Below are 25,050 nucleotides of genomic sequence, written 5' to 3'. Positions count from 1 at the left end.
TTCCCATGGCTTATAAAGGGAGGCTTTGTATTTAATTCAGATTAAATCTGCAGGGTTAACATCTGAAGCCAGATAGAGGAAACCCATTCAGGTAGTGTTATACAAAGTTATACTTCACACCAAGTTTGAGGAAAAAACAGTCATGTTTCTTTGATTTCTTTTTTACATTAAACACATCCACAGCAAATGCAAGCTATGGTCACAGCCTAACTTTAAACTCACCACGTCAACCACACGGCAACTTAAAAATACTCAATTCCCCTACAACTGCAAGAGAGCCAGCGCCTCTGATACTTGCAGGCATTTCATCAACTTTAATCAGAGATTTAAACAGCAGACACTGGAGTACGAACTGGATGTGCTGAGATGCAAACACGCACACACCTCTGAGGGCAATCTGGGGGAAGCGATGCAGGTGACTTACTGTCTCTTTAGCTACCGGCAATTTTCACCAGAGCTTGTGTCAGAGCCCTTTATTCCTCTTTTGTCTTCTGTTTTCTAATGCTTAATTCCTGACCAAAATTAAATCAGCCACTAATAGTTAAGTCATCCTTATTCCGTTTCATAATGTCAACATCAGAAGTCATGACTGAAGTGCCCCAAATGTTTAGAGCCTTGAAGAAAACGGGTATTGGAATTGTATTACACCATAAAATGGATTGCTGTTAATATTTGTGACTGTTCAGACTGATAAAAGAGTATGTGATCTGCTTCAAAGCGCATTGCCCATGGATTGCTTCTCCTATGTAGAATTACAGAAAAGTGGCTTTATTACACAAGTAAAAAAGAAAACTTAAGCTTCTTCTGAAGTCTCAAGAACTAGATACTGCTGAGGCAAACATCAAATCTTGAAATCACTAGCTTGACCAAATGCAGCATATTTTATGCTTTTTCCACCACTATGCCAAGTAGTCCTAATGACAGAGGAAGTGCTGACTCTCTACTCAGCCTTGCTGCTAAGAGACTGAAATCCCACAGGAATTAGAGCACAGCTTTACATAACAGTGAAAGATCCACACGATTCATCTTCAGCATTAAGGACAAGTCAAAACAATCAGAGAGGACTCAATACAACTTTATCTGCCTACTACAGTTCAGCAGGAAGATATGGCTCACCAATAATTCCCAGTCTTGGGCATTTAATTTTCTTTCAAAATGTCTTTGTAGATAAGCTTACCAAATCATGAAAAGGCTTCCTAAATTTAGAGGGCAAGTAAATTATTGATGCAGTTAACATTCTAAGTTCCAGAACATTAGCTGGTTTGGAACTGTGAGTGCATATTTAGGTACAAATTTCCAAAGCAGTTTTCACTGCATTACTCTGGTATAAAATAAGAAGAAAAAAAAAACCAACTAAATTCTTACACTGACAATTCTTATTTCAAGCTTACACAGGATGACAATTTGTCTCCGATGACTCCACCTCCTTGTATTTACTAGGAAATGGACACCCCTACTAGGAAAAAACGGCACAGGAAAAGAGGCCAGTGTAGACTTCCTAAAGACTGAGCTACAGAGTACAAGGACAAAGTTTTCAGAATTAGAAGTAGCCAGAACGAGCTCTTATTTGTAGAGTTGTAAGAGACTTCTTCACCTCAAAATGATGAAAAAGCAGGTTTCACTGACCTTTGACCCGTGGGATGGTTTGTTCTTCTTAGGATCAGAGAAGGCAGAGAGTGGTATTGTGGGTAACATAGGATAATCAGGACTTGGCCTTGAAACTGTTTCTGCTCCTTCTGGCATTACCATCACCTAGTAACAGAGAGGGAAAAAACTATGTATGAGAAAAGGTGAGCATACTATTAACACATGATTATACTAAGTCACTTGCTCAGTTAACACACTAATTCATCTTTTAGGTTATTTTTTCCCCCACCTTAAAGGCCATAAAAGTTATTGTCTAGGCAATTCCAGTTAAGATGCTCAGTCTCAAGGCAACTCCTGAAATACTGAACATGAAAACCACAACAATTCAAAGGCAATCTGCAGCGTCAAGTACCTTTCCTAAAGGGACCTCCAATATTCTGAGTAAAAGCAGGCAACAGAGCTCTGGACAAAAACCTGTGTTCTGCTGCAAATGCTCTTACTTTGCAAACAGGTACCCACGGAAATCTGGAAGGAATGAGCAAGACTTCACTCGTTCGGAAAAAAAAGAAAGAAAAAAGTAGACCTTGGGTATCTCCCTTGGCAAGATCTTAAGAAGAAGTGCTGACCTCTATGAAACAGCTTTCCTTCCTACCTCCCGTACATTCTGTCAGAGTAACCCTATGGAAAAGTTCCACCAAAAGTGATTCACCATTGAAACAACTTAATACTTAAGGAACACAATTATGAGCTATTAAAATCCTAGAGTGTAAATGATTTTCTAGCCATCCCATGGCTGAAATAAGCGCCATCTTCTTCGTGCCCAGTACAGAAAAGCACTGGCATTCCGAGGAAGATCTGGAGAGATCTGCTTGGAATACTTACTACACTTGAGATTTATTATTGACAAACTTCCCCACTCTTTTTTTTAAATTGTTCAGGTTAGAAAGATATTTTTTGGAAGAAAGTTTTGCCAGCAGTTAAGACCATTTTGAATAAAGTCCTTAAAGAAAACAGAATTATGCATTACTATATATGGGGTGTTTCAGAGTCATGACAACCTCTGGTTAAAAACTTTATGCACTACGTGGCCTTTACTAATTTACCTACATCTTGTAGTTACTTAAGGATAATTTCTTTAGTCTATCACGGCATATTCATTTCCCAGAAGTAACAGTTTACCCAACAACTATGTGTAGTAACCCATAACCTTATCATGGCTTCAAGAATACAGCTTTTTCCTCCCACACCCATTTTTACTCTAAATTCTATAGCACTTTTCCTTACTTTTTAATTAGCTAAGCCACAAGCAGCCAAACCCAGCTTTAGAGGACATTTACTGACCAACAAATGCTATCTGCTGATCTTTCCTGTGGCAAAGATTAGTAAGGGATACACTGGAAGCCTCTCCCTTTTCTACACAGATAGAGCTCACGACACTAGGAAGGTCAACGATAACTGACTGCCTGATGGACATCATGCAACACCCACAGATCTCCATTTCCAGAGTGGCTTTACTGTTTGGATGTTAAAAGTGATATTTAAATTGAAAATAAAGTACCACCAATCACAAAAGCAGTGGCTTCATTCTGCTTCTAGTGCTGCTCCATAACCAGGAATAAAAACTGGCAGAGGTCTTTAAGTGAATGTAGAAAACTATAGCTTACTTGGCTGCAGGTAAAAAGAAACCTCAGAACAAAACTAAATCACACAAATTTTAACAGAAAGTCTTCAGATCTCCAGTTCCTCTGGCACTTACCCCTCCAGCCCTAATAAGTTTGCGTCTGAATTCCTTGGTGGGGTTGTTGAAAGTCAGTTTCTCACAACGAAGGTGGTTCACTGGTGGATTTCCCTCCAAATTCAAAAACAGGTCGTATGTGAAACAAACCTTTTTCGGCTCCTCCTAAAAACAAGACAGACTTTGGGAAAAAGGAAGAAGTTTGGCAAGCACCCTACGTCAGAGGATGCAGAGAGTCGCTCCTGAGAATCCCAAATAAACCACCAAATAAGTGTTGCATTCATAGTTTTTCATCATGAGATCAGAGAGCTTTCCAAAGCTGGAAAATAAACTATTTGTCCCTAAAACACCCACAGTTAACATACCTCTCACCAGAAACTCAGGCATGTCTTTCCACTGCAAAAGAAATGCACAGAGAAGAATACTGACTGACAATTATCTGTTTAAAGGCACTCACATAATCCCTGGAAAGCAAATTCACAATCTTTATCCACTATTTCGCTTTCACTAAAATTCAGATCTCATCTTCTCTGGGAAGCAACTGAACTATAACTATCAATATTATGAAAAACAGAATCCTTTATTTAGGGAGGACAACTTCTGAACTCACAGGATCTCTGTGGGTACTGAGAAAAGATTAACCACAATTATAAAAGGATGACTCATTTTGTAAAATCCTTTTCAATATGCATATTGCAGGAGTTGAATGGGAAGATATCCTAGGCTTTTGAACTTTCCAAGGGCACTTTCACTGAAGAAATACAGAGTTTGTATGCATGCTGGGGATCATTCGCGCCTCACTGGTTCTGTTCCACCTGCTGCAGAAGCACAGCAAACACTACGCATTCGCTGTACAGAAGACTGGAAATCCCTTCCTTCCCACCCCCACCCCCAAAACTGCAAGTATTTCATGCTATTTCTGTATTGCAAAATATTGACACGCCATTTCCTAGTGTTTTCTTGCATTCTGCATTTCAGGACGAAAACTCCAAAGTGGCAAAACAGACTCCCCTGTTACAGTACATTCAGTATTTACATGAATGCATCCCATATGCCTCATTCAATGCGCAACATCAAGCAGCTGCACAGCAGTCTTTTCCACAATTCATATCCAGCAGCTCGATTTCCTGGTGCAGTTGCATTGTTGTATGGGAACAGATGCCGCAGGCTTCCAGCCCAAGCCATTAGATTTGCTGAAAATAGGTTGAAGCGTCAAACAGCTTCAGACCACACCAATTCCTGCTGTTTGCTCGGGGGATGCCAGCATCACTAAATAAGCCATTGCTTGTACCAGCTATACTCCTAATAATAAAGTGCTGTAACCACACCTGGTTTACATCAAAATCAGTACCATAAGCCCACCTGGGAGTTAAGGTCTTGCATCCTAACTTTCCAAACAGGGGAAGGCAGACATCTAAGCAGCCACATACAATAAGAGAAGTCTCACATTAACAAACAAGAGCATGCTACCACCACAAGGGTCTTCAGAATGTCTCTTGGAAAAGTCCTGAAGAATCCACTTGTACTTGAAAGTGTTCAGTGTCTGCTAAAACATATGAATGGGAAGAAGAAAATATACTTGCCAAATACATCGCCTTGTCATTTTCTTCTTTGCTACAAGGACTGTTCTCATTAACTGCATCATTAGGGAGCTCTGCATGTGCGTGCTTACACTGGAGTTAAAACAGCAGCTGTAGAGGGTCCCTCAAAGCCTAATAAACTTAAATGAAGGATGACTAGAAATTCAAATGTGGCCTAAGAATTGTTTCTAAAACGTGTTCCTAGTTTACAACATGGAATTGATTGATCTCGGATACATTAGCAAAAGTAGGCTTTAGTCAAAGGCTGTTATGGCACATTATCAGAACTCCGCTGTGTCGTTTGCCTGTTTGCTTTCAGAGCAGGAGAATGGAATAGAAGATTAATTCCCCTTTTATCTTAGGTATTCCATTTTTTATACGGACTCTAAAGTATCAGAGAACTTCCCAAATACGTACCAGACCTCTGTGATGAGCTTCCACTTATTGCAAAATTAAGACACTTTTTAAACGTGACTTTCTCCAACTCTGAGATCATGACCCTTCTGGGAAGCAAGCCCTAGCCAAGCACCATGATCATTAAAATATCCTTTGTATCGTCTCAGGACATCAGAAGCCCCCCATCCAAGTGAACAGTTAAGATTACAGCACTCCTAAAAGAACAAGTACAAAAGTCTCAAAGCTAGAAGCTGCAAATAAACATTCTTTACTGCCTTCACTGACTGCTAATGATTACAGCTCAAGGCACTCCAAAGCTTAACCCATCCGGTCTTCCCTCAAAGGTTCTCCCCTCTAAACAACCATTAAGAGGGGAGGAGAAAAAAAAAAAAAAAAAAAGAAAGCCAAAGAAAATATCCCTCAATTGACCTGGGCCCACACATCCTCCAAATTTAAACAGAATGCCACACTGAATCCACAGCGTCACACTTCAAAATCTTTTTGAATAAGATGTTGGGATCCACACATCCTCCAGGCAGTTTGTTTGCCTGCTGCAGCGCCACTTTCTATGCTCCTGCTTGAGCATAATCTGCATAGGAGAGCCACGCTTTTTACCCTTCCACGATTCTACCTTCTCATATTCAATCCTTGTTGTTAAGTAAAACTAAGAAGAGGAGAAACTTAGTTCCTGTGGATATTTCGCTGCCTTCTGAGACCGTAAGCTTTTCTAAAGGGCCTTACTTCCAAGAAAGGCTTTAGAAAGGACAGGAATTTACAATTAGCAGATATTGCTGCCTTTCAGGTTAAAATTCAACGGTCAATTTGGGTGTGAAACGGTTAACCTGGCATGGGATGTCTGAGTAAGGCCACCCTGAACCTCAGTGTGTATCTGCTCCTAAATCTCAGATGCGAGGGAAGAAAAGAGAAGCGTGTAGTGCTGAGCGAGGGCCCAGCCATATCTGCAGCCGCTCTAAGTTTCCCTCCATCCACTGAATTCCGCCTGCTGCAGCGCCGATCTCCAAACCTGAGCACATTGTGCTTTATTTTTACTGTTTTCCAGATTCCTGTCTGCACCGACTGCCAGTGCAGTTACGAATACCGGAGCAGCTTTAGTTTTCTTTCGAGTTCTGAAGTAAGGGGTTAAAGTTCTTTTGGCACTTTTCGTAAGAGCAGGAATTTTTCTAAGTCTTTTGTTAAAATTTCCTTGTTCTGTTTTTAAGGCAGGGTGTGCCCTTTGCCACTTAACACAAATCAAAAGAATTTCACTGGTAGCGTGCACATAAAGCTCATAAATCACTTTTAGAAAGCCATAAAACAAAATTATCTACAAAAATCTAGCACACCAAGGAAGCAGCCTCATGGTTATTCAATAACCATAACATCTAACAGGACTTCCCTTTTGCCACAGATCCAGCCTGACAGAGTCATTTATCCGTAACCAGTTCATAACGTCTGTATAAATGAACCCCCAGCCTGCACAACCCGTCTGACTACTCTTCCCTCCCGCTTTAGGACAGGACATTTAAAAGTGAATAGAGCAATAGACATTTTTAAAGCAAGTCGCCCGCCTTATGTCGCGCTCTGCTGGCAAGGCCATCCTTATTTTATTAAACCCTGTAAAACCTCACAAAAGATAACAGAGGACAGCTTTTTGGAACTGTCCCCCATTCGAAGCCAATTGCTTTCTTTGAAAAATCAGGAAAATGTACTCACTGCTCCAATACAAGTATTTAATAATCTACCAGCTCTTACAAATCCAAGATACGATGCTGGCACAGTTGGGAAGGCTGCTGGGTTTGACAACGCCTCCTTGCCAGGCACTACAACCTCTCCAGCGCAGGAAGAGCCTGTGTCGATGTGCCAAACACTGGCTACAGACACAGCACGGGTGCTTTCGCCAGGACAGGTGGAAGAATGGACGCACTGATAACACCTATCATCTTAGGCTGGAAAAATTTTTAAAAAATGCATCGCTCAGCTGCACACAAGGAAGCGCTTCAGGTTTGCTACATAAGGTGATACAGACCTAAAAGATGGGAGCTTGCACTCAAAGCACTGACAGTGACAAGTTTTACTCCGTCCACAGCTTACAGCAACCGTGAGTAAACAGCAACGGGCGAAATCACCTCCTCCTCTCCTCAAACCTGCACAGACCCTGCCCCCGTAACACAGGGATTTGAAGAAAATCAAGCGCTTTGCCTAAATACAGGCATTTCAGCAGCCTTCCTCAGGAGTACCGGACCAGCTAACACCTTTCTGATGGCACAGCCCTGATCCTCGTCTGTCTGGCCGTATCTGCACCCATACACAATGTCTCCACTGAGCTCCTACTCTGAAAGACAGGATCAAATAATTTTTCCCTTCAGTATTTTACATGCATTTTACATAGCACTTTCTGACTACTGCAGAATGGGGGAAGCATACATGTTTTTATTCTGAACGTAACTGGAAGAATCAAATGGATTTCTCTGCTGTACTCACGTGCCTCCCTTTTCACTACTGAAAAAACCCCTAGGTTACATGTATTCCGTTAGGTAAATGCTGGAAGCCTTCTCTCTCATCTTGCAATGGAAAGGTCCTGCCTGTAACAGGCTTTAACACATCTCATCCACGTTGCGTTCGAATAGCCTGCCTTACATTAGAACAACATGAATGCACAGAGAAGACCTAATTTCATTAGGACGCAAAAACGTAACAGTGACTGAGTACCAAAGTCAAGCCTGTGCTACAGCCTCCAGATTAAAACGTACACCACTATGAGAGATGTACTTGGAGACAACACCGCTGTGAAAAAAAATCCCAAGATCGTTGAAATTGGGTGGGGAAGAGAGAAGGAGAAGAGTATCAGAAAAACAGCGACGTGTTTATTGTACCCAGCTTGTATTGATTCAAGCACCAGAAGCCACTAACAGCAGCCCTCGTTACAAAAAGAAACACACAGGATTTAAAAATAGGAATAACATACTAACATTTCAGTCCAAAAATTCCCAAGTGATCTAGCATCACTAGTCAACCCTGCTTTCAAAAATCTTTATTATTTAACCTGCTAAGATCCTGCCATTTATTTCCCACGTTGAGCTGCAGAGGCTCGAGCTTGCAACCAACACCGGAGGAGATCGCAGGCTGGACGGCCTCTAGAAACAACTGGGACTCTCCAAAAGAGCCAAATACACAAACTCCCAAGGTTCAGAGCAATATTCAAGTATTTTCTGCAATTCTGACAGCAAGACCGAGAAAACACCTACTTAACGAGGAACTAAATTACAGCACAGGAGGGCCAAACACATGCCAACAAGGCCTAACCACATTTGTACAGGAGGAGAACAGGCTCTTGCACCTTTTCTAATCCTCTGCTGACACTTCCCTGTCTGACAGAAAGGCATCAAAAGCTCCAGCAGGGCCAAGAGCACTGACTCTCCTACTCCTAACAGGCAAAGAAGTATTCTAGCACAGAGGAGTGCTAATGGGCAGTTTTATGCAAACTTGCATAAAGAAAATCCTTGATGAAGTTCGCTAAAACCATTCTTAATCCAATCTTAGTAAAAGTTTCTTAGCAGTGAGCATGCCCGTGTTTCTTTAGCCAAAGCAAAGAGAAAGCTGGCTCTGACAATCACTATTTATCATCCCAGTACCAAATTAGAACGGAGAAAGGAAACTGCTAAGAAAGGCAGCTTAAACTGCAGAAAAAAGTTTCAGCCAACCATGGCAAAGATCAACCTTCAAAGATTATTTCACTCCCTCTTTAAATCCTTTTTCTTCTCACCTTTACAAAGCTAAACATGCATCGATAAACAAATCCCAAAGCCTTTACAGCTCTTGTTTCAGCTGAGAGGACACACTTCGCTCATCAACAAAAACGTGCTAGAATGTAGGGAGCATATGGCCCGAGAGAACCGCCCGCCTCGTCCTGTCCGGTCCCCGATAAAACACTGCATCTTCTATCCAATCCCAGAACCAATCCATAATATCTACTTGAAAAGACTTAGTCAAGGATAAGTCCCAAATGCTGTAATCAATTCAGAACAATATATGCTCCCCACACAACAGCTGATGCCCACCAGTGTCAACAGGTTTACAGAGATCAGGGTGAACATATGGCCTTTAAGTAGTAAATACTTATTTATATGGTGCTTTAATGTCGCGTTCTTCAATGGAGGAGAAAACGAACTGTACTCTAAGCCTTTGCCATTTCTCCTCCTCTTTCCCAAACATTTTAATTTCTACTCTATCCCAGTCTTTGCAGCAGCATTCACCTCGTAGTTTCCTTCAACCCCACTCACTGAAAATAATCACCCAGCTCTTTGTATTTCAGGTCAGTAGCAGCACTGGGCAATAGCTGTTGGATGAAACCGATTCTTCACATTGGGCAGCTTCTAAACTTCCAGCCATCACAAGTACCGAGCTGAACTTCCAAATGGGCAGAGAATACAACATTTGCTGACACAGGGGTGGAAAAATTACTATAAAGAAATAAAAGCAAACTTCAAGTAACTTCAGTATAGCTTCCATATTTCAACCTCCTGGCTGAACCCAGAAACATTTCTCTGGACAAACGATGTGCTGGGAGACCGAAGCTATCACGTTCTCCCTCAACCACTGCCTGCCCCAGTCTAATACTGGGACTACTGACAGAATTAATTAATTAGTTGATTGATTAATTACAAGTGGAAGAGAAATTCTCCACAATATTTGCATGTGAAAAATAGGGCAAAGGTGTTTCAAAGATCTGTAGTTTCAAGGGTAAATTTACAACTAAAGCTATTTTCCTACCTACTTTTCACATTTCTGAAGACCAAAATGCCAAAAGCCTTCTCCCAAATTAACTGCTGCTTCCATTGTTTCCACTACAACAGAGGCAACCTATTTCCCTTATTTATAAAAGCCACCATATCCCTATTGCTAGAAAGAACAACTATGCCGTCACGTGTTTATAGAAACAATGAGAAGTGATGACCCCAGCGTGTGTGAAACCAAGTTATCCTCAGAAAAGCTGCCAGTTCCATATTCTGTGAGGAGCGTATGAATACAGGGAATGGAGTGGAAAAAAGCACACAAACGCAGACAGTCAATACAAACAAGTGCACCTACAGGAAGATGCAGGAGAGGCAGAAATGAGAGAGAAGGATCTGAGGACACGTGAAAGGCAAAGCCACGGGAGACCCACAGGAAAAGGGCAAGTGTGAGAAAAGACTGGGTGAAAAAAGGAAGGGGAAAAAGGTAAGAGTAGAAACAAAGCATATGTCGCCCATCACAATCATTAGAGGTTCCCATTGCAAACAGCACAGAAATGCTCCTGGTTTTTGGTCGAGAATGGAAAGGTAGATTTTGAACCTGAACTGAGCCAATGTACAAACTACTTTTAAGCTTTTGAGATGTGTTTTTGTTGTTCTTGTTTTGGTGGTTTTTTTTTTTTTTTAATTTTATTTTATTTTTATTCATGTCAGTTTTCAGCGTGTGCCAAAAAAGCTGCTTCTGTCAACAACTTCCATCCCCTACCCTTTAACTGCCATTTCTCTTCACATCCTTTTGGCTTACCCCGCCCACCCAAAAGAAAGTAGCAGGCAAAACGCTCTTGTAGTAGTTGCTCAGTCTCATTATTCGGCTTGTTACAAACTCAGACTCAAAGTGGGGCAAAAGCAACGTAGTAGACCAAAAAAACTCCTGATTATTCACAAATGACACCACCAGAGTGTACTGTGCTAGATTAGGGCAAGAAGAAAACGATAGAAACATCTGCAGGAGGTATACTCGGAAAGACACTGAAGCCAAATAGAATTATTATAAATGGTCTGCTGTATGCATAATCCGGGGCTTGTTCTAGAGGGTCGAGGGGATGGGGGTACGTTACCAGAAGGTGGCTTAATATTCACATTTTAGTTTATCAAGGTTCCCTTGCGGGAATAATAACCAGAACAGGTTTTTTGGTGGTGTTTTTTTGGAAACTATTAATCAAAACCAGAAAGATTAAGTATCTATGCTTAACAAAACAATTTAACTGAAACTGAACTAATACGAATGCAAGTGGCCAAATCCCTGTTTTCATAACCTTCTTCAAGTCATGTAGCGTGTGACCTCTGTGGTAAGACTTAAAGCAAGTAATAAAATCCCAAATTTTAACTTTCAAACATTTGTTGGCAATACATCTTAAGATTTAAAATATTTAATGTTTTCTTTTTTTTGGAAGAGTACTGAAGCAGGACAACAATATTTTTAACATAGCTGTAAATAACTCTGCTCTATATGCAAATCGTTGTCTTGGGCCAATATAAATTTTATACCTGTACAGTTATTTTAATAAAAATTGCAAAGAAAAAATCCATTTTTAAATATATTGCCAGTCAACAACATTTTAAAATGTTTATAAAATCAGCGTTTTACATTGATTTACTTCCACATTTGCATGAAACACTTTAAACTGTTTTACTATTATCTGCTGGGGAGAAGCTTGCCACAAGTGGTACAACCTCTGTTCAGAATCTCTAGGACTATCGCGTTGTCCTGACATTACCTTTCTATACAATTCCATTTCTGCCAAAAGCTTTCTTTTGAAGTCTGGCAAGAGCTTCCAACTCCCAGTTAAATTCTATTTATTAGAGTAATAAAAAACACACACATAAAACAGTCACATAATTTAGAGTCTTTCTGTCAGGCAGTTTCAGTCTCTGGCACATCTCAAAACAATTAGAAGACCAGAAATCAGATTCTACCTTATTTTTGAAGTACACTTCAATGGGCATAATGAACCCTGCGTAGCCAGACTCCTCCACTTTGTAAGGGGGCTCCTTGCACACTGAAAAGAGAATATACGAATGTTAATTTTGAATATAATGCAACTTAATCTGAGCTGAAAATGAGTTGCAAGGTGAGAAATGTGTTTCCGACAACTCAAGACTCATTTAAAAAACTGACCTTTGTGGGAAATAAAAAAAAAAAAGCAAAGCAAAACAAGATGGTGGTCATGGGCTTAGTTAGGAAAACGAAAATCTGGTCTTAGCTCCTCCCATAGAAAGGAAACATAAAACACACTCTGTGCCAGAGTCTCTGTGAGATTCTTCCCCCTCTCCTTTTTGCAGTGATACAATTACAGTTCTGTGCTGTTCCACAACAATGTAAACTGCCAGTTAAAGCTGTCTTGCAAAAAAATGCAAGAACTCAAAAGGGTAGAACTTGTACAGCGTGCAGAGGTAAAACTGACTTTGATGCCAACATTTATTCCTCAAAACCCCACAATGTGCAAGCACATTTTTTTTTCCCCCCTTGAAATGTTCTCCTGCAATGCTTAATCTTCATAATTACGTAATATCCATACTATATGCTGCTTCACCCAAACGTCGTAACAAACCTGAAGGGCACGGAAAGGCAGTGATTTGCTTCTCATGCAAGTAAACGGAGAACGGTGAAACACTTTGCCGCTAGGGTCACGGTGCTGCCTGCTGCAGATACGTCCGACTGCAAAAGTTAATCACTTCTAAGAAATTAACCTCCGTGCTTCCTGCCTCAGTTCCTCCTGTTCTACTACCTGTTGTATCGGTGTGTTACTGAACCCTTCCTGTCCTCTATCACTGTGTTTCAGCACAGTGATAGCCAGCTGAAAGGATTCTCGGCGCGTTTGGCCGTGGCACAGATATACAGAACAGCTGCCAGGAGAAACACGAGACCAGCACAGATATTCTCCCTCTCAGGAACCGGATGCACTTGCATACAATTCACGTGCTACAATACATGTAAATGAAGTCAATAAATCAATTAGGGGAATTCAGTGCAAGTGTTTTTACTTTCTCTAAAAAATTCCAAGTAATCAATATGATTAAGAAACAGTACCTTAAACCTAAAGAGCACAGAAATTATTTTTCTTTAATGTTAATGTTGCTTTAATGTTTCTTTAATATTAACCCCTCTAAGTGCTCTAAGCACTTTCACCATCATACAGGTTCTAGTAAGCAGTACTGAAAACTCAACTGTGGAAAAAAGAGTGGATCTGAAAATAATCAAAATCCCTAGACTTGCTTTAACTTGAATTTCATATAAACTCCCTACAATCTGGGGGGGGGGAGGCACAAAACCCAAGAACCGTGCCAATATGGCATCAGGAATCTTAAGTTTATTTGCCAAGCAGCCTTTGTTCCTTTGCTGCCCTATTCTAACAAATTAAAATTACCCCACAAGCAACCAGCCAGCAGCACAAGCCTACCAGTAGATTTTGCTTCAAGTAAGAGAGAATCATTTGAAGAAGCCCTTCAAACAGATCTAGAACTAGTATGCATATGCCCCACAATTTATGGACAATCCACTACTTGGTCAAAAGCATACTAGCTTTATAAGCAAGCTTAAGAAAGCTTTTAAAACCTAGGAAACGGGAAAACTCTCTCTTTAAAGGTAGATGACACAGCAACCTACTGAGCAAAGACAATGTACTATCCCAACACAGTTGTTTGTAATAATGTAATTACACTGGATGACAAGAATTGTAGCACAGCAGATTGTAACTTCTGTTCTACAAATTAGCTTCCAGCTCAGTATTGCACTGCCTTATCACACATCAGTTTTACAGCATCAATTCGAAGAAGATATTAACATCCACACCAGATTCACATCCTTGTGAGCTGAACACCTCTCAGCTGCTTTCCTCCGTGGACTCTCGCAAATAACCAACACGGTAAGTAGCGCTAACACATCCTGCATAACCAGCCGTCTTCCAAAAAAGTACTTCAGAGAACGCCCATTCCCAAGTAATTTATAGCGGTACTCCTGGGCAGTCAGCACTCCTGGTAACACTACGTAACAACAACACTGCAGATGCCGTTAACACGATCTTAAACAGATTTAAGTCCCCGCTGCTGCCGAGAAGGGCAATTCCTGCTCCTCCACCTCAACCACACGTTCCAGCTGCCCCAAGCCAACAATAAGGTTCATGGTGCTGCGCAGTCAGGAAGAGCAGAGAACTGATCCAGCACAAAGTCACATTACAATTCCGATGTTCTCCCCAGCCGGATCAGCTCCCCAGCCTTGCTGACTGCACAGCACTTACCGCAAATACATCACAGAATGCCCTGAGTTGGAAGGGACCCCCAAGGTTCATCAAGTCCAGCTCCTGGCTCTGCACAGGACCACCCAAAAATCAGACCATGTCTGCAAGCGGCATCCAAACGCTTCTTGAATTCTGACAGCTCAGTGCTGTGCCCACTGCCCTGGGCAGCCTGTCCCGGTGCCCAACCACACTCTGGGTGCAGAACCTTTCCCTCACACCCAGCCTGACCCTCCCCTGTCCCAGCTCCACGTCATTCCCTCGGGTCCCGTCGCTGTCCCCAGAGAGCAGAGCTCAGCGCCTGCCCCTCTGCTCCCCTCGTGAGAAAGCTGCAGGCTGCCGTGAGGCCTCCGTTCAGCCTCCTCTGCTCTGGGCTGAACAAACCAAGGGACCTCAGCTACCCCTCACACACCTTCCCCTCCAGACCCTTCACCACCTTTGTTGCCCTCCCCTGGGCACTCTCTAGTGTGCACACACCCGTGCAGCTGGAATGTGCTGAGGCAGAGACCCCCCTTCGGCTGCAGTGAATTCTGTTGCCTTAAATACCTTAACTACCCGCGCTGGCACCCTGCAGGAGTCCTCACAGCTACTTAGGGACTGATGCAGAAGTTTACTTACTCCAGTAAATGCACTAGCGCCGCAGGAGGGCCACTCATCCTTCGCATGCTTCCAGCTTTTGGTGGCCAGCATTCACAAACCACTCACCCTTCGCCTTTTGTACCAGAAATTACCTTCACCTGTCAGTGTCTGGAGGACCTGCACATAGTAATGCTTACAGAAGAGAAAGCATCTCACCTCCAAACCTCTCATCAGAAGAAAGGTCCCATTCTCCCTGCCCTTCCTCCAACAAAGATGGTAAAGGTTAAGGCAAGTGCACGCAATGTACATTTTGTTCCTCCAGAGGAGATTTTACAAAATCCTGATGGAACAAGACAGCCCACACCGCACAGTGCTGTTTCACACCGAAGACCCAATAACCCGCCTTCAAACCTTGACTCACCTCGCTTGGGTTTTGGGAAGCTCTCATGCAGGCGGAAGACCACCCTTTCCACAAAGTGCTGGATGTCGCACTGCTCCGGGCCACGGACAAACACCATCCAGTCATGAGTGAACCCTTCGGTGGTGGGCTTTTTCCGCAGTTGGGCTCGGTGCCCCAGCTCCAATTTGACTTGAACCGTGCACTGTTTGAGGACAGAGGTAAGGCCATAAGCAAAATGGAACAGATTACGTGGGATGCCTAACGCTGAGCCCCACAGACAGAAGAGGCTAGATAACCACAGGGGAAGAATACAACAGCCTCCACCAAGAGGTTAGTCTCATTCTGAAGACTGGTGCTGGCAACCAGAAAAGGTACCAAAAATAGTTCCTAGCACCACTTCACACCTATTTTTCCCCTAATATTAGCACTGCAGAGAAAGCAGCTGTAGAAGAGGAATAGGTTTATCTGCCTCACTTATCAAATAAATTGTTGGCAAAGTCTAATTGCAGAATTTTTATTTCTAGAAAGTGTCAGAGAGAGAACTTGATGTTCGCAGCTTACAGAATTCACAGCGCTAACAGAAAACTAATCTTAAAACAGGAAAAGTCAAGTCACAAATTGGTGGCTTTTGATATTGTCAGGAATGTGTAATTCAGTAGAACACAGCTACAATCCTCCGTTCTTCTAAATACATTTTATTAACACACTTTCACACACAAAGTCAATGTATAATATGCCTGCACAATATCCAATACTAAAATGACCTAATTCTGATTTGCAGTCTCAAACCCTACTCTAATCAGAGAGGAACAGAAGCAGGAAAGGTGTATTCAGTGTCTCACTCACAGTTTAAAAAAAATCCTATTAAATGTCTTAAAAAACAGATTAAATTAAATTGTGAAGATGCACATATTCCTGGCGACTTCACAGTCAGAAAAAAGCAAAATGAATTTAAAAAGATGTAACAGAGGAAAAAGCAAGTAAGATTCAGACACAAGTTACAGCAAACAAATCTTAGGGCACGATTTCTAGAGATGGAATCGCACCTAAAGTATCTGACTCCTTACTGGGTTAATTTAGTGCACACGCGTTACACAAACTCAACCAGCAGCACAGCCATCTCAAACTAAACAACCAAATTCAGCTTCAGTAACTGCAAGTTTATTAAAAACGGGGGAGTGGGGGGGGCTGGTTTTTAATCCTTACATCCTTCTTCACCTCAGACTTGAAAATAATGCCTTGTTCTTTCTGGCAGTTCCCAATTAGGAGAGGCAACATTATTTGTCATTATCTATAACACAAGTGGACACAGACCCAACCTGAGGGCATGACGTTAAACAATGAACAAAAACCGAAAGCTTCCCAAGCTCCAGACAAATGCTTAGGGAAAGCATTACCCTTATTTTCTCACTGAGAAACTGCAACAGAAAGCACGACCGTGATTAATGCTCAAAAACCGTTTTCCGTGTCCAGCCTGACATTTTATCAGAGTATGACTTTCAGAGTAAGGTTAATACTTTCTGAAAAAGCCGTACGCTTTTTTCTTTGTAGAAGGATCACACAGGAAGTCTTCAGAGTACCAGGCACCAAAGCCTGATCTCCCATATTACAGTCCAGTGCTAATTTCAACTATAAACCTTAGCACAGCCTTTCAAGCAATTATCTTTACAGTAAAATAGCCCCAGCCGCCATCCAACGCATCAACACTAACACTTGGGGACAAACTCATCTAATCAATTGCTTCACCTGTTTTAGTGAAACATTCCTTTAGATTACCTTCCTCTGCAAGTCCTCTTGGCAGGCCATTTTCCCTCTTTTGTACGTTAGGGCTCATCTACACTGGCTCCATCTCACTCCTGCACTAAAACCAACGCTGCATGGCCGCCTGTTCTTCCATGCCACGTTACGGAAGAAGAAAAAAGGCAAGGTGTTTGGCTCAAAGCACCGCAATCTTTCCCAGGGTGGAAGTGCATTATGCAGAGACAGTCTGCCGACAGCCTGGGCTCACCTCGGAGGGTGCTCGTGGGCACGCTTTATTTGGGAACGTCCCACTGCTCAGGCAGGCATTTGCATCGACTGATCCGGTCTGTTCTGCAGCCTCACGTTATCAATTCCACAATTACCCTTTAAATTTTGCTACCGTTGCCAGTTACTAGCCCTCTCCCAAGAAGTGCAAATGGCTGTCACTCTACAGAATTTGCCTTTCTAGTTGAAACGGCTGAGAAATTTTAGCTGAGAAACAGATGGGACTATGTGGAAGAGAACAAAATTAAACATAAAAAAAAAAGAGAACTGTTCAGCTGAGAGTGAAAGTTGTACTTGCTATACTCCTCACAGATCGGGCCAATTAACAAGCTCTATGAATTAAGCCAGAAGTTGAAACACATTTGAAAATAAGATCTCCCAACATAACAAACATCCAAAGTTGCTCCACTGAAAATGGAGCGTTTCTTCTTCTTCCCCTCAAGCATGTCTCTCAACAAAGGGAAACCAGGATCCTATTCAAACGATTTGTAATAATACAAAGGAGTCTGCTTTTCAACTTAATAAACGCTCTGTAGCGCGCTCTGGTATTTGTTTGATGCGCTAATTGCCTGAAAGCCATGACCAGTCCCCATTCGGTCTCCTTCGGGTTATTATTCACGGGATAGCGGGCCTTACCTCGCCAGCCCGGGGCTGACCCGCTAGCAGCCTGCACGCCAGCCTCGCACACAAAAGGCCTGCACCAGCCTGCCGTGGCGAGCCCAGGTGAACTTCCACCATTCCTCCTCCTCCTCCTCCTCCTCTCGCCGAGGCACCGCAGCGCCGCTGCCGGGGGCTGCCCGCCGCCGCCACCGCCCCCCCGGGAAGGAACCCGGGGCAGGAACGTGCGGGAAGCGCGGGGCCACCCCCCGCCGGGGCGAGGCTGCAGCGCGGCCGCCCATGAAGGGGCGAGGGCTCAGCAACACCTCCCACCCCCCCTCAAAAAAAAAAAAAAAAAAAAAAAGAGGGGAAGGGGGGGAGGCAAAGGGAGGGGGAGGCTGCCCGAAATGGGGTGGGGGGGGGGTGTCCTGAAATCGAGAGGGGGGGCGGAATGGGGGGAGGAGGCAAGAAAAGGGGGAGGTGCCCTAAAGGGGGGGGGGGGGCAGAAAGGGAGGGGGGGGGGCGAAAGAGGGGAGGATGCCCGAAATGGGGGGGGGGGGGGGGGGGGGGGGGCGAAAAGGGGGGGCTACCCGAAAAGGGGGAGGGGGTTACCCGAAAAGGGCGGGGGGCACGATGCTGCCAGCTCCAGCAGGGGCGATGCAGTCCCCTCCTCTCCCTGTGCGGCCCCCCCCCTCCTGGTGTCCCACCCCCCATCCCCCTGTGTGTGTGTTTTCGGGGGGGGGGGGGGGAGGGAGGCGCCCAGGACCCCCCCCAGCAGCACGGCCCCGCCGCCCCCCTCACCTGATTGTCCATGGCTGGGCGCAGCGCTGCGGGCCCCGCTCGCTCGCTCGCTGCCCGCCGCGGCGGTTCGGCTGCCGGTCGGCGGGGGGGGCCCTCGGATCTCACCCCCCCCCCCTTTTTTTTTTTTTTAACTCTTCTCCCCCCACCCCCCCTCCCCACCCCACAGCCTCGCTGCTGCTTCCTCTCCTTCCTCCTCCTCCTCGGCCGCGGCCCCTCACGGCCCCGCCGCCCGCCTCATTGTGTGTCACTCACAGGCACCAGCCCCGCCGCCACCACCCGCCCCCCCCCCACCCCCGCCGCCCGCCCCGCGGAACCGGAAACCGCCGCCGCCAGACGGGCACCCGCCCTCCGCCAACGGCAGCGCCGCTTCCCGTCTCTGGGCGGGGCTTCCGCCCGGGAGCCGCCGGCCTCCCCCGCCTCCTCTTGACGGGCGGGCGGAGCGTCCAATGGGAAGGCGGGCGGGATGCTGAGGGGGCGGGGAAAAGGGTGGGGCTCCCGGTGGGTCAAGCGGGGAGTGGGAGGCGGGGCTTCGCCGCCCCCCTTAGCCCCCCCCTCCCCCCACCCTCCCGCCCGTCTCCCCCATCAGCCAGCGGCGGGCGCGGTACTGCGGCGCTCTCCTGCCCGGGCCCCAGCGGCGTTGCCGGGGTCGCTTACTGTCCCCCGTCCCTTAATACCCCTTAGCAGGGCGCTGCTTGGCCGCTGACCGCCGCTAGGACCGGTGTTTAGGCCTTGTTGCGTGCCCGAGCTGTGCCAAGCCGCCCCTTTGCCTCTGTCGTCCTATTCATCCTAGCCGCCGGCGGCTGCGGATCTCAGCCGTTTATTAGTTTCCTACACAAATGAGCGGAGAACAAGTGAAACCGCAGGGCCCGGTACAGCGGACTCTGCTGTGTGGAATGGCTGGGCAGGGCTAAGCCCATACTGGAGAGGAAGCCAGCGGCACTGTGCTCCCTCAGCTGCTGGTTTTCCTTGTTCTCCCTTCATCTCCTTCCTCATTTTCCCTCCATCTCTCCCCCTTGTTTCTTTCTGTCTCCATTATTTCTCTCTATATCTCCTTCATTCTCCTATGTTCCCCCTCAGTCTCCATCATTTTTCCCTTACTGTCCTTCATTTTCCCTTATTGTCCCCCATTTTCCCTATTTCTCCCTCCTTCTTCATGCTCCCTTGTTCGCCATCTGCCTATTTTTCCCATTGCTCTCCCTCATTTCTCCTTAATGTCTGTCATTTTTCTTGCAATTCCCCCATTTTCACTTGCTCTACTTCATTTTTCCCCTTGCTCTCTCTTCTCCTCTTAATTACCATTAATCTTCCTCACTATTTTTCAGTCTCCCTAATTTTACCCCCAATCTCCCTCATTTTCTTTCAGTGTACCCCTTTTCCCTTAGTCTCATTTGTTTTCACTTGCTGTCACTCATTTCCTTTCATTTTCCCCTCAGTTTCTCTCACCACCCCTCAGTGTCCCCCATTTTCCCTCAATATCTTTCATTTTTCTCCCTTTCTCTGTCATTTTCCACTTGATCTCCCTCATTTTCCCCTCACACACCCTCACTTTCCTTCTTAATCCCCCATTTTCCTTCAGTTTCTCTCATTTTCCCTCAGCGTCCCCCATTTTCCCTCATGAGCCCTTATTTTCTCCCCTTTCTCCTTCATTTTCCTCAGTCTTCCTCATTCTCCCCTCACACACCTTCAATTTTCCACAGTGTCCCCCATTTTCCCCTCAGTTTCTCTCATTTTTCCTCATTAGCCCTTATTTTCTCCCTTTTCTCCTTCATTTTCCTTTCAGTCTCCCTCATTCTCCCCTCACACACCTTCAGTTTCCCTCAGGGTCCACCATTTCCCCTCAATGTCCCCCATTTTCCCTTAGTGCCCCCCTTTTTCCCTCAGCATCCCCCCTTTTCCCTCAATAGCACTCATTTTCTCCCCTTTCTCCTTCATTTTCCTCTCAGTCTTCCTCGTTCTTCCCTCACACACCTTCAGTTTCCTTCAGGTTCCCTCATTTCCCCTCAATGTCCCTCATTTTCCCTCAACAGCACTAATTTTCTCCCCTTTCTCCTTCGTTTTCCTCTCGGTCTCCCTCATTCTTCCCTCACTCACCTTCAGTTTCCCTCAGTGTCCCCCATTTTCCCTCACTTTTTTCTCATTTTCCCTCAGCGTCCCCCATTTTCCCTCAATAGCACTCATTTTCTCCCCTTTCTCCTTCATTTTCCTCTCGGTCTCCCTCGCTCCCCCCTCACACGCCTTCATTTTCCCTCAGTGTCCCCCGTTCCCCTCGGCCGCTCCCCCCGCCCCATCTCCCTCTCTTCCCCCCTTTGTCCCTCCTTCCTCCCTCACACACCTTCGTTTCCCCTCCTCCCCCGGCTCCCCCCATTTCTCCCGCTTTCCCCCCGGCTCCCCCGGCCTCCCTCGTCCCCCGGCGGCCGGCCCCGCGGGTCGCCCTGCCCGGGGCTCGCCGCGGTAGAGACCGGGGCGAAGTGAGGGGTGCTCGCCGCGGAGCGCCTCGGCGGCGAACAATATCTCGGGTTTGGCCCGGAGCGAGCGGATTTGCAATGCAAATGTTCCGAGGGATTCCTTCAGAGAGGCAGCGGTTATCAGCCGCGGGCTCAGCTGGGTGACGAGCCCGGAGGTCACCGTCCTGGCTGAGAAAGGAGCCGCTGGCTGCGGCCGAGGCACCGTTAGCAGCCGCCCGCCCTGCAAACGCGGTTTTCTCAGCCCCGCTGCTGACTCCGAGCGCGACATTTGCATCTGAAAAGTGGCGTTTTGTTTACGTTTCCTCCCGACTCTCAGTGACTAGTTGTTTCACTCGATTTCGCGAGCCCTAAATTAACGGAGGGCTGCCGTTACAAGTGCAGTTTGTGGCTGTTCCTGAGCAAATTTTCTCTTAGGAGGAAAGCAGAATTTTTCTTCGTGCGGGTTTCTTGAAATAGTTTGTTGATCTCTGTAAGGCAGCAGAAAAATGCATGTTAGCCAATAATGCTGTGTGTGTTGCTAACTGATAGCCACAGGCAAGGATTAGTCAGTTCCCAAATCATTCCAAAGAGCCAGTTTACCTCATCAGCTTGATAGAAGATATTAGTAAAGCAAAATGCTTAATCGCTTCAGTTAACAACAACAACAAAAAGAGCCTGATTTGGATTCTTCTTTTAAGCGCTCCAGTTCTAATTTTCCATGTTCCTGTCTGATGCAGGCCCAAGAGACGTCTCCTCGGACAGTCTCTTTTCTTCTCTGTTGAGACAGGGCCTCTTTCTCTGGGGGTTCTCATTGATACCTTTAATTGTGGACATTATTCCCATGCACATGACTCTTAGAGCTAAATCTTTTCTTTCCTAACTCCCAGTCCTTACTATTCATTCTCGGCCTCATCACAGCCCTTACTTGTTATGAGCTCCCAAGGCTGGATCTTTCCTGAACATGTCTCCCTCTTCCATGAGTGGAGAGTTTGACTGCACTCTTACTCTGTTGAATTTGGTCCAAATGCAAGAAGTGTTGCTCAGGCACACAAGACCCTGAACTTTTCTCTTTCCCACAGAGTTGTCTGTTACATCCCATGCAACTTCATTAGATTTTTTTTTTAATTTTGATTCCCGTTGGTGACAATTTTTGGGTGCCTTTGTTTTTCCCCAGCTCGTTGTTGCTCTCCCAGTGCAGGACTCAGGCTGACCTCCAACTTCGGCACTGCATTTCCCCATCTATATTTACGTCTGCTGGCTGGGACGCAAGTCACTGCTCCAGGTTTTCTGTGGCCTAGGATGGGACCCAAGCACTTCCAAGTCAGGGATGGGAAACCCTGGATTAGGCATTTCAGCTTCCACTTTCTCAGGAGGGAAAAGCACCCAGAGAGGCAGTCCAATACCTGGCCATGAAACGGCATTGTACTGAAGAAGCTGGGGTGCCACATTCAGAGAAGACGTGTCATTACATCGATGTATGCTCCAAACCAGCACCCCTGGAGTCATGCGAGTGGATCAGCTTAAACTGTGCCAGGATACTTCTTTACATGCAACTGTGAAAGCACTCTAGGAGAGAAATTCCTACAACCAGCATTAGCTGCACCAGCGCTTTCCTGTTCTGAACAGTTTCCAGCCCAATGAGTGATCAAGTTCACCCCCAATTTTCTTTTGAAGCTCAAAAAAAAAAAAAAAAAAAAAAAAAAACCACCCTGCAGCCAAGGGTAAAAAAAATTGCAAGTCTCTACAGGAGAGAGTGTTAGGAGTTTCAGGTGATGGTTGTTCTGGGGAAGGTGTAGCCAGCAGCCACCCAGGCTCCTCCAAACTTCTAATTTTGCAGGGACATCTCAAACTAACGAGCTGTCAGCTGAGTGCCTTCGCACCCAAGGCAGCCGTGGGCTGAGCTCCTGTTTCTTTATATCTATTCCAGCAACTTCTGGGTTTTGCAATAAGCGTCTGCAAATCCAATTAGCGTCTTTCTTTGTGGCACTGTATTCTGGCAGAGATCTGCTGTGTTGCTGCCATCTACAGTAGGGCCAGTGCCAATGGATAAGAAACAGATCCGATCTGCATATTCAAATATGCAAATGAAGCACGACAGCTCTCCCTAATTTCTGTTTGGGCTTTTTATTTTTCTTTTGAAAGCGTTGCTTCAGAGATCCTTGTCTTGGGCTGAAAGGTGTGTGTTTCATCCCGCTTGGCCCACAGTATGCCAAGGGCTGGTTCTGTCCCCTGAGAGCTGGGGATCATGGAAAATAAAGTGGAAAAAAGACTTTGCACTGCACCTGTCTCTGCCTTGGCCAGATAAACACAGGACTGGAAAAAATTCTGCGGTGTTTCACCCAGCACAGACTAATCTACAGTCCTGGGAAAGTATAACACATCCTTTCTCATTCCTGCCTGTACACACCATGACTGTTCTACAGGCCAAACCTCACCATTCTTGGGGAGCATCAGTGATGGAGGCGACAACTGGTGTGTTTGGAAAGAAATTAGTCCTAGTGCTTCAGTGGGAAGGTCACGTCACGTGCAACCTGGGACAGCATAGCCCTCGCTCAGGTGTCTACAGATACCTCCTGGCCAGCCAGCACTGACCTCTGGCAGATCCTGCTCCAACTTTCTGGAGGTTCTGCCTGAGGAGCAGGCGACAGACATCAGAACAGTTTCTGGAGATGCCTCCTCTTCCTCCCGGGCTGCTCCCCTCCTCCTCAGTTCTCCCTTCTCTGCAGGAATGCAACACTGATCCCCAAACACACACAAGCACCCCTCTTGCAGCCCCCCCAAGCATGTAACCCAAGACACCCAAATTGCTTACTTGCCAGCCTGCTCTCATTCTGCAGCAAAAGTTCCTTCCTGTAGGCTTGGCATCTCCCACTGGGATGGCTGACTGACAAATCCGTTCTAAGGCCCTATCATCTACTGATATGTATGTGTGTGTGTATGTCTGTGCGTAAATTATATACACAGCAGCCAGCCTCTTGTCTAACCCTGTCTTGCCCTTCCTATCGCTGGAGAAACAAGTTTGTTTCACTGTTTATTGCCATTCATCATTATTTTCTCTTTACTGTTTTAGCTGCATCTTCCCCTTTCCCGCTCTGAGCCGAAGACCACAAGTTCTGTGGTCAGTCTGTACTTTGAGTGGCTTGGACACCAGCCAGCCAACAAGAAAGGCTGTCCCCAGCACGTAGAGTCAGAAAAATGACCTTGTAATTGTCCTATGGACTTCTAGATTAAGACAGAGATCTTGCATTTGAGCAGAGTTTCTCTGAGAAAATACGCACCTCAGCATTGTGTCCATATGCAACACTACTGAGTGGAAAGACCCCTAAATCCTCTTCTGGACCTATGTAAGTCACTTACCAGCTGCAAAATGATTACAGTGGTCCTTGTCTACTTTCATGAAGTGTATCTGATGAGCCAAGTACTCTGTGGTGTTTCCAAGATGAACATAACCGCAATCAAAACAGACCACTGATGATGTTTTAAGTATTAAGGGCTGCATATCTTTCTTCTGGTACTTACCATGGGTTTGCCAACAACAGAGTCATATCTTTACTTACAGCTTCAGAAAAAGTCCTGAACCTGAATTCAAGAGAGGATTTGGTTTTTCTGGGCACTGAGGGAGCTGGGTGTTGGTTCGGTTCGTGTACTGCTGTCTGTGGCCTTTATCATCCTTAGTTCATGCCAAAGGCTCAGCGTAGGACTTGTCCGTGTTGGCTGCCATGAAGAAAACAGAACAGGTAGTGAAAAAGAGAGAAATCTGTGAGTGAGAAGACGTAAGTTCTGCAGCAATGCTGCTTCTGAAGTAGCAGGGCTCCTGGTTTGCTAATCAGCATTTGGATCCCTGCAGGGAAGCATGTTCATTTGAATCAGCTGTTAATCCC

General features: G+C 45.4%; 1 protein-coding gene across 3 annotated transcripts in view; it reads right to left on the bottom strand.

The window, feature by feature from the left end:
* The window catches only part of MLLT1 (MLLT1 super elongation complex subunit), a 29,349-nt gene extending 10,521 nt beyond the window's left edge, over positions 1–18,828 (bottom strand). For 2 of the 3 annotated variants that reach the window (XM_035570879.2, XM_050715677.1), the window contains exons 1-5: positions 18,726–18,828; positions 15,324–15,504; positions 12,006–12,088; positions 3,344–3,487; positions 1,627–1,752 (exon numbers count right to left, since the gene is read on the bottom strand). In XM_035570879.2, coding sequence (XP_035426772.1) covers positions 1,627–1,752; positions 3,344–3,487; positions 12,006–12,088; positions 15,324–15,504; positions 18,726–18,737 — 546 coding nt within the window. In that variant the 5' untranslated portion in view covers positions 18,738–18,828. Of the gene's footprint in view, positions 1–1,626; positions 1,753–3,343; positions 3,488–4,684; positions 4,802–12,005; positions 12,089–15,323; positions 15,505–18,725 lie in introns of those variants that run through there. The other variant, XM_035570881.2, reaches the window with a different exon arrangement.
* Between the last annotated feature and the right edge of the window lie 6,222 nt (positions 18,829–25,050).

This window comes from Cygnus atratus, chromosome 26 (genome assembly GCF_013377495.2).
Source record: "Cygnus atratus isolate AKBS03 ecotype Queensland, Australia chromosome 26, CAtr_DNAZoo_HiC_assembly, whole genome shotgun sequence".
Lineage (NCBI taxonomy): Eukaryota > Metazoa > Chordata > Aves > Anseriformes > Anatidae > Cygnus > Cygnus atratus.
The sequence above is the reverse complement of the archived record's forward strand: the minus strand, read 5'-3'. Positions and strand labels throughout refer to the sequence as shown.